Genomic DNA, 12,858 nt, shown 5'->3' with positions numbered 1-12,858 from the left:
CACCAACACTTTTCAAGATCCTTGGATATCAAGATACTGTATCTGGAAAACCCTAGTACTGAGTGCAAGCTGAGAAGCAGAAATAATCCCCAGCAGAGATGCTATCCCCTAATCCTAGCGTCCTGGTTTCAAGTATTACGAAACACTTATTGCTATGGATACCTACACACACTCAAAAGAAAAAACAAACAAGTAAACCGGGTAAGTCTTACTTTTAACACTTGACAGCAGCACTGTATAAATGTTTCTAGATCAATCACGTGTTCTACAACTTCAGAAGCTACAACAGCATCACACGTTTCTGCCGTCTCTTCCACAATCTCTTCCAGGGAACATGCTCTGTACTCTATCCTCTTATCTAGCACTGGATCAAATGATTTATGGTGCTGTGCTGTCTTAATGTTCTCAGCCACAGGATCGATTCCAATAACCGAAGCTCCGAGCCGCCCTAGAGGCTAATAGGATAAAAAAAACTGTTATCCTCAAGAAGAAAACAGAATACATGTTAGCAATAAAGAGCTTATCAAAAAGGAAACAAGATTAATCATGAGAGGATAATTATTGGAGATCGTTTATGGGTACGTGGAAGTTCATTATATCATTTTCTCTAGTTTGTACACATTTGACAATTACCATAATAAAAAGCTTAAGAGGGAACAATAATCACAACAATAAAAAACTTATGAAGAACCATTTGAGAGGGGAGTTCTGTATTTTATAGGTACATTTACACACACATAATAGAGTATTAACATATTTAAAGTGCACGGAAGTTATTGTGTTGATAGAAGACTACAAAATAGAGCTGCAGGGCATAAATATACTACAAGTTGAGGCAAATATTTTTTACAGAAGGTGAGTGAGTGTTCTTCCAAGCACTCTAAAGCACCTAAGAAGGGGAGGGCACCCTGAGCAGGCAGTACTCTGTTAGGTTTTGATATTGAAGCAAGTGCAAAAGAATGGCTTATCATTGCATTTTAAACCAGTGGAAATTGCCCAATCTCTTAGAAGAGACAACAAAATTTTCAGAGCTATTTGGTAGGCCAGTGTCCAATTTTGTGCAAAACAAACAAAAAAACAAAAAACACCGCAAAAATCCTCTCTATAATTTTCTGAAATTTTTATATATTTTTTAAGAAAGTGAAAAGCATATATTAGTTTTGTGATGGTAAAAATATTAAGAATATTATTCATTTTTTTAAATAAACAATACTACTTGTTAAAAGGATAAATGAGTCACAGGCCTACTTTTTCTCAATTTTTTTCCCAGTTAAAAATGGCAGGAAAGTTGTAGACCACTTACTTCAGTTAATAATCCACCACCACAGCCAACATCAAGAATCTTGATCCCAGACAAAGGTTGTCCTGGCTGGTGCTGAGCAACTGTTTTTAAAAGATTGTCTCTTTTTTAAAAATCCAAAACATAAAAAAAACAAATTGTTAATTTTGTCAGTAAAATCTTAAACGTGTACAATTTTCAAGGATATATTAAACTCTCATTTTAAATGGATTATTGATATTTGGGGGTAAACAGACCTTTTATTTTCAGCATTAAAGACTTTTTTTAATAATCAAAAGCAGGAAGGAGGTTTCAAGTAAAGCTCTTGAAATAAACTAGTAATAATTATGCGTTAACTATTACTTCACTAATAATCTAAAGAAAAACTTTAAAAACAATCTAGTTTAGATTCACCTAATTTTATTTGCTTGAGATAGCATGTCAAAGGAGGAATCTATTAGCTACATTGTCAGTACTTGTTAGACCCATTTCAAGTCAGCAACAAATAGGTTATTTTACAGGGCTTAGAAGCAGCATACTGGAGATCTATATTTTGAGATTTTGCCTAGATTCCCTTCTAAATGGATTCTCTTGATCTTCTAAGTTAGTGGTGTTTTCATGATCATGTAAATAGGCATCCAAATCAAGTTAACTTAATTCTAAGATAATCATAGTAACACTTCACCACATAAACAAACACAAGTACACACATATACACCCAGATATATAGACCTAACAGTATTGTAAACTATACTTTTAAATTGGACTGTATATGAATTTGAATTATATTTATATTAAAATAAATGTTATATTGGGGCACTTGGGTGGCTCAGTCAGTTAAGCATCTGCCTTCAGCTCAGGTCATGATCCCAGGGTCCTAGAATTGAGCCCTGCATCAGGGAGCCTGCTTCTCCCTTTCCCCCTCCCCCTTGCTCATGCTCAATCTCTCTCTCAAATAAATAAATAAAATCTTTAAAAAAAATAAATAAAATGTTATATATAATAAGGATACCTTAGGATATCTTTTTTTTTTTTTTTTTTTAAGTAGGCTCCACGCCCAATGTGGGGCTTGAACTTATGACCCTGAGATTAAGAGCTAGATGCTCTGGTGACTGTACCAGCCAGGTGCCCCTTTATCAAGACTGCCTAAAGGTCAAAGTCAGTATAAAATGACCTCGATGCCATAGTATCCTAGTTCCTTCTCATAAGGATTTAATTCTAATTAACCCAAAATTGTCCAAAAATGCTTCAAGTTAGTTAATAAAAGCAGCCTAGATTTTGGGTAATGTTATTTAAAAATTACTGGCTCAAACAATGGATATTGAAAAGGATCTAATTTCTTTTTTTTTTTTTTTTTTTTTTTTCTTACGGACACTTCACACCCAATGTGGGGCTTGAACTCATGATCCTGAGATTAAGAGTCACATGCTCTACTGACTGAGCCAGCTAGCTGCCCCAGAATCTCTCTAATTTCTAAAGCAAAATTAAAATGTAGCATTTTGAACTTAGGTATAAACCAAGAGAAAAATAAACTTAAAAGAAGATAAATTATTGAAAAGAGTTGCATTTTATTTTTTATTTTATTTTATTTTTTTTAAATTTTTTATTTATTTGAGAGACAGAGTGAGAGAGAGAGCACAAGAGGGGGTAGGGTCAGAGGGAGGAGCAGACTTGCTGCTGAGCAGGGAGCCCGATGTGGGACTTGATCCCGGGACTCCAGGATCGTGACCTGAGCTGAAGGCAGTCGCTTAACCAACTGAGCCACCCAGACGCCCCGAAAAGAGTTGCATTTTAAAAGACTTAGAGTTTCTGGAATGTTACCTAATAAATGGCACCCTCAGGTCATTCATCGAATGAAGAAGTGCATATACTCCTTGTTCATCCCACCACCTGTGAGCCAGGGCCAGGAATGTTTTTATCTCACTGCTGTCTACAGTGCTTTGAGAAGTACTGTACAGTCTTGTCCAAGGGTACCTACGAGGTCGAAATGAAGAGCCAGGCAAACACAGACATTTAAAAAAATATAATATAGGATCTATTCATGCAGAAAGATATTCTAGTTTACAATTTCTTAGATTCTAAATACATGTATGGCTCATTTTTGATGCTTTAAAACCAGGTTTTCTCATAATCACACTGCAAATATATATATTCATAGATGGAAGAGAGTTGATTTGTTTTCAAAGTAAATTACAACAGAAATGGAAAGTTACAAGACTTGGTCTTCTGGGTCATATCTAATAGTAATGATGATAATAACATAATAACAGGAATAGTAGTAGTAGAAGTAGAAATAGTAATAGTAACCATTTATTGTGCACTTACTAAATGTGGGTACTATTTAAGAACTCTATATACGACATATGTCATCTTATTTAATTATTCTGGCAACTCTGTAAGGTAGGTCATATCATAATCCCTATTACACAGGTAAGAAAAGTGAGGCTTAGAGAGATTAAGTAAATGGTACAGCCAGGATTTGAACCCAAGTGCCCCATCTTCTCTTCATTTCTACTACTATCATCCTAGTCTAAGCTACCATCATCTCTTGGTTGAACTATTTATTGCCCTAGCCTTCTAATTAGTCCGCCTGCTTCCTACCGCATCTCCCTTCAATCTGTTCCCTACAATGCATCCAGAGTGTTCCAAAATATAAATATGATTGTGCCATTTTCCCACTTAAAATACTTCCATGGTTTCCCAGTGATATTAGGAAAACAACTCAAAATCCTTAGCATGGCCTACAATGCTCTGAATTATTTGGTCCCCAATTTCTTCCTTGCCCAAATGCACTCTCTTCTCTACTACTCTCCTCATCCTCCCCATTCCAGCCCCATGGGCCTTCCTTCATTTCCTTGCACTGACCCCACATGCCCCTTTCTCAGATACTTTGTACAAAGTACAATTTGTACAATTCCCCTATTTTAACTCCCATATAACTTTATATTTCTTCATGGAGCTATGTGACAATTTGATCATGTCTCCCCACTAAACATCATGAGGGCAAGGTATGGACTGTCTCATTACCATTTTATTCCTAGTGACTAGCACAGTTCCTAGAACACAGTTGGGACTTGGGAAACATATGTCAAATAAATAATCTAATAAAGAAGGCCCAGAAAAGTATATAATTCACCTAATTTTTTTTAAAAAATCAAATGGGATCAAACAGGGACCAAACAAATCAGACACTATACCAAATTCCATGTCAAAGTATATAATAGGAAAATCCTCCAGAAGTTCTTGGATAAAAAAGAATAAGGTTGTTACATTAGAATAGGGAATACTATTCAAATTTTTACTGTGTTTTTCTTAGCTACATAGAGTACATTCTACATTGATGACTTATTATCCTTTTAAGAGTTAAATATCATGCTTCTTTAATATTACCTTATGAATATTACCATCTTTTTCTGTGCTTCATACAAAGCCTCAATAATCAATGACTAACATACAACAGGTAACAGTAGGTGGTTGCTCAGTTGACTACCAATGATTTCACATACACCTAATTTTAAAGGAGCTAGCTTATTTACAAGAAGTAGAGCATGCACTTGGAAAACAGAGTTCATACCTTAACTCTATGCAATATTTTTCACAAGGTTAGAAATTGGTTTATAAAATACAACTACAGAAAGATATTACTTTGATTCAATCTTACCACCTAGAATTGTATAGCTATCTACCTTACCATATTTATGTTGTACCCAAATCATTTATGATTTTAAGCACTGTATTAGTTGTATCTTGTCACAAGATACAAGAGGAAGTAAAAAGTATTTCTCCAGGTAATACAGTCTTACATTAAAAATAAAAGCTACCTTTGAATATAGATGAAGGGTATGCTCTACATGTATACTGTATTACAACTTTTCTGTAGGTTTGAAACTTTCCGGATGTAAAAGTTGTTAGAAGAATAAGAATATTTAGATAAATAAAAGATACCTTAATCAAACCACATAAGCTATTTCATACTAGCAGTGTTTATTAAACATAATCAATACCAAACTATTACTGTACATAATTACGTAAATATTTGCCACAGTAATGAATAAACTTACCTGTAAATTTTCATTCTATTCAAGCAGGCAAAAGTCATTCTGTAGGATTTGAACCACATGATTCTGTAGTCACTGAAAACCCATGGTTTACTTTGTGGAGTCCAACTGAACTGATTCTCTGAATAAATTGAAAACAAAATTATTAAGTAATCTCCATGCCCAACGTGGGGCTCAAATTCATGACCCCAAGATCAAAAGTCACATGCTCTAACCAACTGAACCAGCCAGGCGCCTCTGAAAATAAAAATTAAATGTCTAGAGAAAGCTCTGCACACTATAAATCCCTAATATGCATGTAATTGAAGAAACTATTTTACATGGCAATCTCTTATTACAATTGATAAACAGAAGGGTTTTCCCCTTACTTTTGGATTTTATTCTAAAATATAAAATAAAGATCTTGGGGCGCCTGGGTGGCTCAGTCATTAAGCATCTGCCTTTGGCTCAGGTCATGATCCTGGGGTCCTGGGATCGAGCCCTGCATCAGGTTCCCTGCTCAGTGGGAAGCCTGCTTCTCCCTCTCCTGCTCCCCCTGCTTGTGTTCTCTCTCTTGCTGTGTCTCTCTCTGTCAAATAAATAAATAAAATCTTTAAAAAATAAAAATAAATAAAAATAAAATAAAGATCTTGCATTCTGCCATTTAACTCTAATCAGAAATTTCTGAAATTTTAATTGGCAAAAATAAGTAACGTATATGTAAAAGTTTTTCACACCATTAGTTTCTGCACCAATATTATGCCGCATAATTATAAAAAATGATATTTAAAATAAAACTATGTGCCCTTTTAAACTAAGATAATATTAATTCTGAGATTCTTTTGTCAAAACTAGTTCAAATTCTGTCACATGTTAGCTACATGAAATGGATTTATACATAGGCTCAAAACCCTTTCCAAAAGAAAAATCCGTATGTATATGTGTGTGTATATGTATCATCCTAAAAGAATCACTCATCCAGTCTATATGTTCAAACTTACATAGAGACTTGCTTTATGAAGTAGTTACTCTACTGCAGAACATTCAATTGTTCAATAAATATTTAGACAAAGTAGACCTTAGAGCAAAGAAAATTACTAGGGACATTATAAAGTTCACCCAACTGATTTTTTGACACTGGTGAAAAGCAGTTCAATGAAGGAGAAATAGTCTTTTCAATAAATGGTGTTGAAACAATTGGATACCATAGACCAAAAAAGAAAACTTAAACCTAAATCTCAAATCTTATATAAAAATAAACTTAGAATACATCATTGATCTAAATGCAAAACCATAATACTTTTAGAAGAAACTATCACAGATCTTCATGACTTAGGGTTAGGCACAGAGTTCTTCTTACATCTGACACCAAAAGCATAATCCAAAATAGAAAATATTGATTAAATTGGACTTAGAATTGAAAACTTTTGCCCTGCAAAAGACCCTGTTAAGAAAAAGAAAAGACAAATCACAGACAGGGAGGAAATACTTACAAAACACATACCCCACAAAGGACTTATATCTGGAGTATATGAGGATATTCTTTAAACTCAACAGTAAAACCCAACTCCCATAAAACAAACAACAAACCAAGCAACCCAATTATACAATGGGTCTGGTTATTATAAAATGGGTATAGAAAGACATGAACAGACAATTCATCAAAGAGGATATACAGATGCAAATACGCACATGAAGAGATGTGAAATATCAACAACCATTAGGGGAATGCAAATGAAAGCCTCTACATACCTATCAAGTTGGCTAAAATATAACCATCCTGGTATAACCAAGGGTGCACTGGGATATGAAAGCAACTAGATCTCCTATACGTTGCTAGTGGAAATGTAAAGTGATACACACTATGGGAAGTGGTTTAGCAGTTTCTATAAAAGTTAAACATACACATCATACAAAACAATTGCATTCTTGGACACTTATCACGGAGAAGTGAAAACTTACGTCCACAAAAAACCTGTATATAAATGTCAATAGTAGCTTTATTCGTAATAGCCAAAAACCAGAAATACCAAAATATCCCAAAATAGGTGAATGGCTTAAACAAACTGTGAAATATACTAATCAGAAATCAAAAGGAATAACCTTTGATACAAGAACTTGGATAGATTTCAAGGGTATTTATGCTGGGGGGGACAATTTTGAGAGGTACATACTGTACGATTCCATTTATATAACATTCTTGCAATGGTAAAATTATAGTAATGGAGAACAAATCAATGATTACCAAGGGTTAAGGTCAGGGTAGGGTCTGACTACAGAGGAGTAGTACCAGGAAATTTCTTTGTGATTATGAACAGTTCCACATCCTGATTGTAGTAGTTATTACACAAATCTATGTATGTGGTAACACGCATGTGCATGCACACACACACACAATACACACACACACACAAATGAGTGCATGTAAAGGTGGTAAAATCCAAATAAGGTCTGTGGTTTAGTAATAGTATCATACTAATGTCAATTTTCTGACTTTTACAATGTATTATGGTTAGGTAAGATATTATCACTGAAGAATAGGATGAAAGGCACATGGAAATTTCTGTACTGTTTTTGCAACTTCTCATAAGTCAAATTATTTCAAAATAAAAAATTAATTTTTAAAAATTAAAAAACACAAAAGGTTATACTACAAAGTACCCCTCCTACGTTGCTTTTTCTACCTATCAAGGTATTGTAGAGATTTTTGCATAACCAAGCACAAAGAACTTCCTTTCTTTCTTTTTAGAGCTGCACAGTAATTCATTACATGGCTCTCTCATAGTTTATTTAAGCAGTCTCCTATTAATGGACATTTATTTAGGTTATTCAAAAGTTTTTGCTATTCCAAAAACATAAGATTGAATTCCATAGGTAATTTCATATATTTTAGAGAGTACTTGTAGGTGAAATCCCAAGAATTACTGTTAAATGGCATGTGCATTTATAAATTTCTAATTGCCACTCATAGATGTTGAACCAGTTCCCAACCCCATGGGTAAGACCAGTTTCTAGTGTTGGCTTACCCACACCAATAATACATTGATAGTCACTCATGCAACGTATTATCAAAATTTTTTATCTTTGATAATCCAATAGGTGAACATGGTATCTCAGTGTTATCTGAGTTTATCATAAATGAGGCTAAGTATCCTTTCTTAACTTAATGGTGCTATGGTCTGAATGTCTGTGTCCTCCCCAAATTTATTCGTTGAAATCCTAACCCCTAAAGTGATGATATTAGAAGGTAGGGCCTTTGGGAGGTGATGAGGTCATGAGGGCAGAGCCCTCATGATTGGTTTAGTGTCTTTATAAAAGAACCCAGAGAGCAAGTTCGCCTCTTCTACCACGTGAGGACACAGCAAGAAGGCTCCATCGATAAACCAGGAAATGGGCTTTTACCAGACACCGAATCTTGGACTTCCCAGGCTCCAGAACTATGAGAAATAAATTTCTGTTGTTTATAAACCACCAGTCTGTGGTATTTTGTTATAGTATTCAAATGGACTAAGACAAATGGTCATTTATATTTCATGACTTGTCTTTTCACAGTCTGAATATTTTTCTCTTGAGCTTTTTGTTTTTTAAATTTTGTTTTGTTTTTTAATAGGATCTTCACAGTCTGGCCCAAGGCCATTTCAACATTATCACACATACAAAAAAACAGTTTGTGCTTCTAGGCCTTTGCTCATGTTACTCTCTCTTCCACCATTTCTATCTATACTACCTCTAAGACCTAGTTCAAATACTACCTTCTTTATGACTTTAGGCAGATAAATGAAATGTTATTATAGAGAATTATGTAAACTGTGATACATAGATAAAAATATATGTTGTTACTATTATGAAACTGCACATCAGAGATTTTAACACAGTCCCTGCTCTGTACTCAGTGATGACCCCTACCTTCCCTTCTCCTCCCCTATTTCTGTAAAATTAGCCTCTCAGTTATCAGTATTGCCAGAATTCTCAAGAGCTTTAACAACCACCACACCACAACTGACAGAAACTGAGTTTGTATTAATAAATAGAATGTTACCGATTTCTTCTCTACTTTGAATGTGTGATCATTTTGGTATTTGAGATTTTAAAGAAATGGAGGAAAACTTCATTTAATTCATTCAAAACATCATTTATTCAGAGCCTATAATGTGCCATGCCGACAGTGAACAAAACCTCTACTCTGCCAATACCTTAGTTCCAGCAATCATCATTTATTGTCTGGATTACTCTTAAGGTCTCCCTGAGCCTAGTCTCGCCTGCCACCATTCCACTTTCTACACAGTTGCCAAGTGTTCTTTCTTAAATAGAAGTCTGATTATATTGCTCATTCAGTAATTTCCCACTGTCCTCAAGGTAAAGTCAATCTCAGGAGGTATACGTAGCCTTTCATAGACTTGTCATGGCCTAAAAAGTCTCTCTCATCCCCTGCCAGTCTCTGCCCTCATCTCCAGCCTTCCTTTTCAAGGAACACTTTGCACTTTCCCAGAAATCTCACAGATACTCAAGTTAGTCCTTTGGCCACTCCAACGACTTCCAAAATTGCCCAACTCCCTCAAGACAGCTTCCTAAATACCTTGTTCAAAAACTTTCCCTGATCCCAAATATGTATTAGATGCTCCTTCTATACTCAGTCCCCAAATCTGAAAATATTTATATTTTTTTCTAAATTTCTGATTATAAAAGACATGTTTGCTGAAAAAAATAAATTCTGAAAATATATAATGATAAAATGATGGATAACCACCTCCACCGCATATAATCACTGCTAAAATTTCGATGTATCTCTGTTCTCTCCATATAGCTCCATTTATATATCTAAGATCATAATACTGATTTGTAACTTTCTTAACGCTATATCCGAATCATTTTTCCATGTAGACACACATTGATTTAAATCATTTTTATTGGCTGCACTATTTTTCATTGTATTAGAGCACCAACTTACCAATTCTATTCATGGGCCTATAAATTTCCCGTTTGACCCATTATATCCTAATTTCAGTTCTAACATTTTTTAAAGAGACCTCTGAGGTATCGTTCATTTAAAAATTCCCAGTGCCTGCCACGCCTGGGTGGCTCAGCTGGTTGGGTGTCCAACTCTTGGTTTAGCCTCCGGTCATGATCTCCAGATCTAGGGATCACGCTCTGCCCATCAACGGACTCAGAGGGGAGTCCGCTTGAGATTCTCTCTCCCTCTGCGCCCCCGCCCTTAGAGGCTGGCTCTTATTCTCTAAAAATAAATAAATCTTAAAAGCAAACAAACTCCCAGTGCCTGGCACACAGTATTTGTTAAATGAGTTTCATATAAAGGGTAAACTTAACTTTCTGGTTAATACTGGAAGTTAAATAATCAAACTGTCTTCTACAAGCATCAGGTTCAGTGCGTTATTTTCTTGATCTTATTTGCCAATAGGGTTTGTTGAATTAACCAAAAAAAAGCAGTATGGCTGCCTTAAATTCTTTCTGAAAAAAGGCAAGATATGTGCAAACAAAACACAAATACAACGCTATCAAGAACTATGAGACAGCAGCTGGTGTCTTTTCTCGCTGCTGCAAAGGAAGAAAGCACATGACCTTGAGACTCCAGCAGGCATAGAGTGGTGGCCGGCTTCCGAGCCAAGCGCTCAACCAAAAAAAGGCACAGGTCGCTGGATACATGGCGGCGGCCGGGAGGCTGTGCCCTCCTCGGCCAGGACCAGTAGTCCTGTTATTTTTCCCAGTCTCCGGGAAGAGGAGGGCGAGAGCCCAGGCCGGGTGTTCAGCCGACAGCGAGGGACCGGACCGAAAGTAGTCAAGTCTTGCGCTGACCCTGCGCGGAGCTCAGCGACAGCCCGCCGCCCTCTCCCGCGCCTGCGCAGAACAGCGGCCCGCACGGTGGGTGTGTGAGGGACCTTCACCATGCCGACCTGGTTAAGCGACACTCACCTGCTGAACTGGTTAAGCGAGCACCCTCAGCCTGTGTGCCCCAACAACTAGATCTAAGCACTCCTAAAAACCGATTCCCGGAGGAGCTCAGCTTGCGGCCTCGCCACATCGTGAAAGGATCCACCTCCTTTCCGGTCCCTCCCGCAAAAGATCCCCAACAGAAAGGTTCCGAGATCCACTCTCGCACTGTCTGGAACCAGTCTAACCATGGTTGCATTAATGGGTGTTACATACGTGGGACTATAATTACTCTTCACGCTCAACTTCCGTCAAGTTGTGCATGCAACTATGTTATCATAAGAGAACTTCCAAAAGTCTCTATTATGCCTATTTTTATATGACCACCTTAAACCTCACGGCCAAAGTAGTCATGGATCCTGCTACTTCGTACTACGTAAACTAGCTTTTGTTCTTGTGTAGCTCTAATTATTTCATATTTAACACAGGTGTCCCAAAGACATTTATACTCCTTTAAGCCACTGACCCTTAGAATCCCAAATGCATGGAAGCACTTCTTTTCTAAAGGTAGGATTTTTTTCCCCTTTCAAGGCACTCAAATGGCAGAGGGCTAAAAGTCTAAACTGAAAATTTAGTTTCTCCAAGTGACCTGGTAATATTCTGGATAGGGCATACATTATGTAGTAGGACTCAAGCTAGGCAAACCTCATTGAAAACTAAAACGGTGATCAGTTAATACTTTACTTCTAAATGTACAAAAGCCTTTCCTCGAGTAAGAGCAATGATGTATTTCCAAGATTAAAGGCAAAAAATCATTGTACATTTTCAACAGGCAGGGTCAAATTGGTAAAAGGTTCTTTGAATTAGTTAAATCTAATGCTCAGTAACTGTATTTCGCTTATGGCTTCTTAGTAAAATATTGACCTCCTCCTAAGTGGCTGAAGATTTTTTTATATCCTCTTCAGAGTTCCTCTCTCAGGACACATGACCATCTCTTCAAATGAAGGCACAAAGCTCTGGCACAAAAGAACATTTAGCATGTGTTATATTTGTTGGAATGACAAATCCAAGGAAAAAGAGTGCAAGTATGATTAAATAAAGTTTTAAAAGCTTTATTTAAATGTACGTTCTTTGAATGTACCTCTTCACTGGGCTTCAGAGTCTTCCCATTACCTTTTCAATTCAACAAAAGCAATCAGTGATTTGCCATAATACTGACACGAAACAAAAGCCTCTTTAATATCCACTAGTTTGGCCCAGATAAGCAAAACTAGCTCATTATAGTCTTCTCTACAAATATCAACAAAGTCTCTTCCAATGATGCTTAAACCCAGAGTTGTGTTGGTAAGACTAGCAGTTGTAATGTGGTATATGGCCATTGTTGGGAGAAGACGATTGCTATGTTCTCACCCATGTGTTGTAAATCAGCGTCTACAATTTATTTTATTATAAAACTAAAAATTTAGTATTGTGAAATTCACTACTTATAAAAATTTTTCTCATTCAAATTAAGGGTAAAGGGCTCCCTTACAGCTAACAGTTTTATCCCTTTGAAATGATATAAACCTACTCAGAGTTTAACTGGTAAATTTTCATATTTACAGAATTCCACATAAATTGGTAACTTAGGATAATTTCAATTTATACTACCATAAT

At 36.1% G+C, this 12,858-nt stretch overlaps 1 protein-coding gene across 4 annotated transcripts in view; it reads right to left on the bottom strand.

The window, feature by feature from the left end:
* Positions 1 to 11,443, bottom strand: part of COQ3 (coenzyme Q3, methyltransferase) — a 36,572-nt gene extending 25,129 nt beyond the window's left edge. For 2 of the 4 annotated variants that reach the window (XR_004300010.1, XR_004300011.1), the window contains exons 1-5: positions 11,245 to 11,443; positions 5,341 to 5,458; positions 3,101 to 3,253; positions 1,304 to 1,403; positions 213 to 455 (exon numbers count right to left, since the gene is read on the bottom strand). Coding sequence is in view for 1 of the 4 variants with exons in the window: in XM_032408193.1 (XP_032264084.1) it covers positions 213 to 455; positions 1,304 to 1,403; positions 3,101 to 3,253; positions 5,341 to 5,458; positions 11,245 to 11,353 (723 nt within the window). In the remaining 3 variants the exon portion in view is untranslated. The remainder of the gene's footprint in view (positions 1 to 212; positions 456 to 1,303; positions 1,404 to 3,100; positions 3,254 to 5,340; positions 5,459 to 11,244) is intronic. The other 2 variants (XR_004300012.1, XM_032408193.1) reach the window with 1 other exon arrangement.
* Between the last annotated feature and the right edge of the window lie 1,415 nt (positions 11,444 to 12,858).

The sequence above is a fragment of the Phoca vitulina genome, unplaced genomic scaffold (genome assembly GCF_004348235.1).
Source record: "Phoca vitulina isolate PV1807 unplaced genomic scaffold, GSC_HSeal_1.0 scaffold9, whole genome shotgun sequence".
Lineage (NCBI taxonomy): Eukaryota > Metazoa > Chordata > Mammalia > Carnivora > Phocidae > Phoca > Phoca vitulina.
The sequence above is the reverse complement of the archived record's forward strand: the minus strand, read 5'-3'. Positions and strand labels throughout refer to the sequence as shown.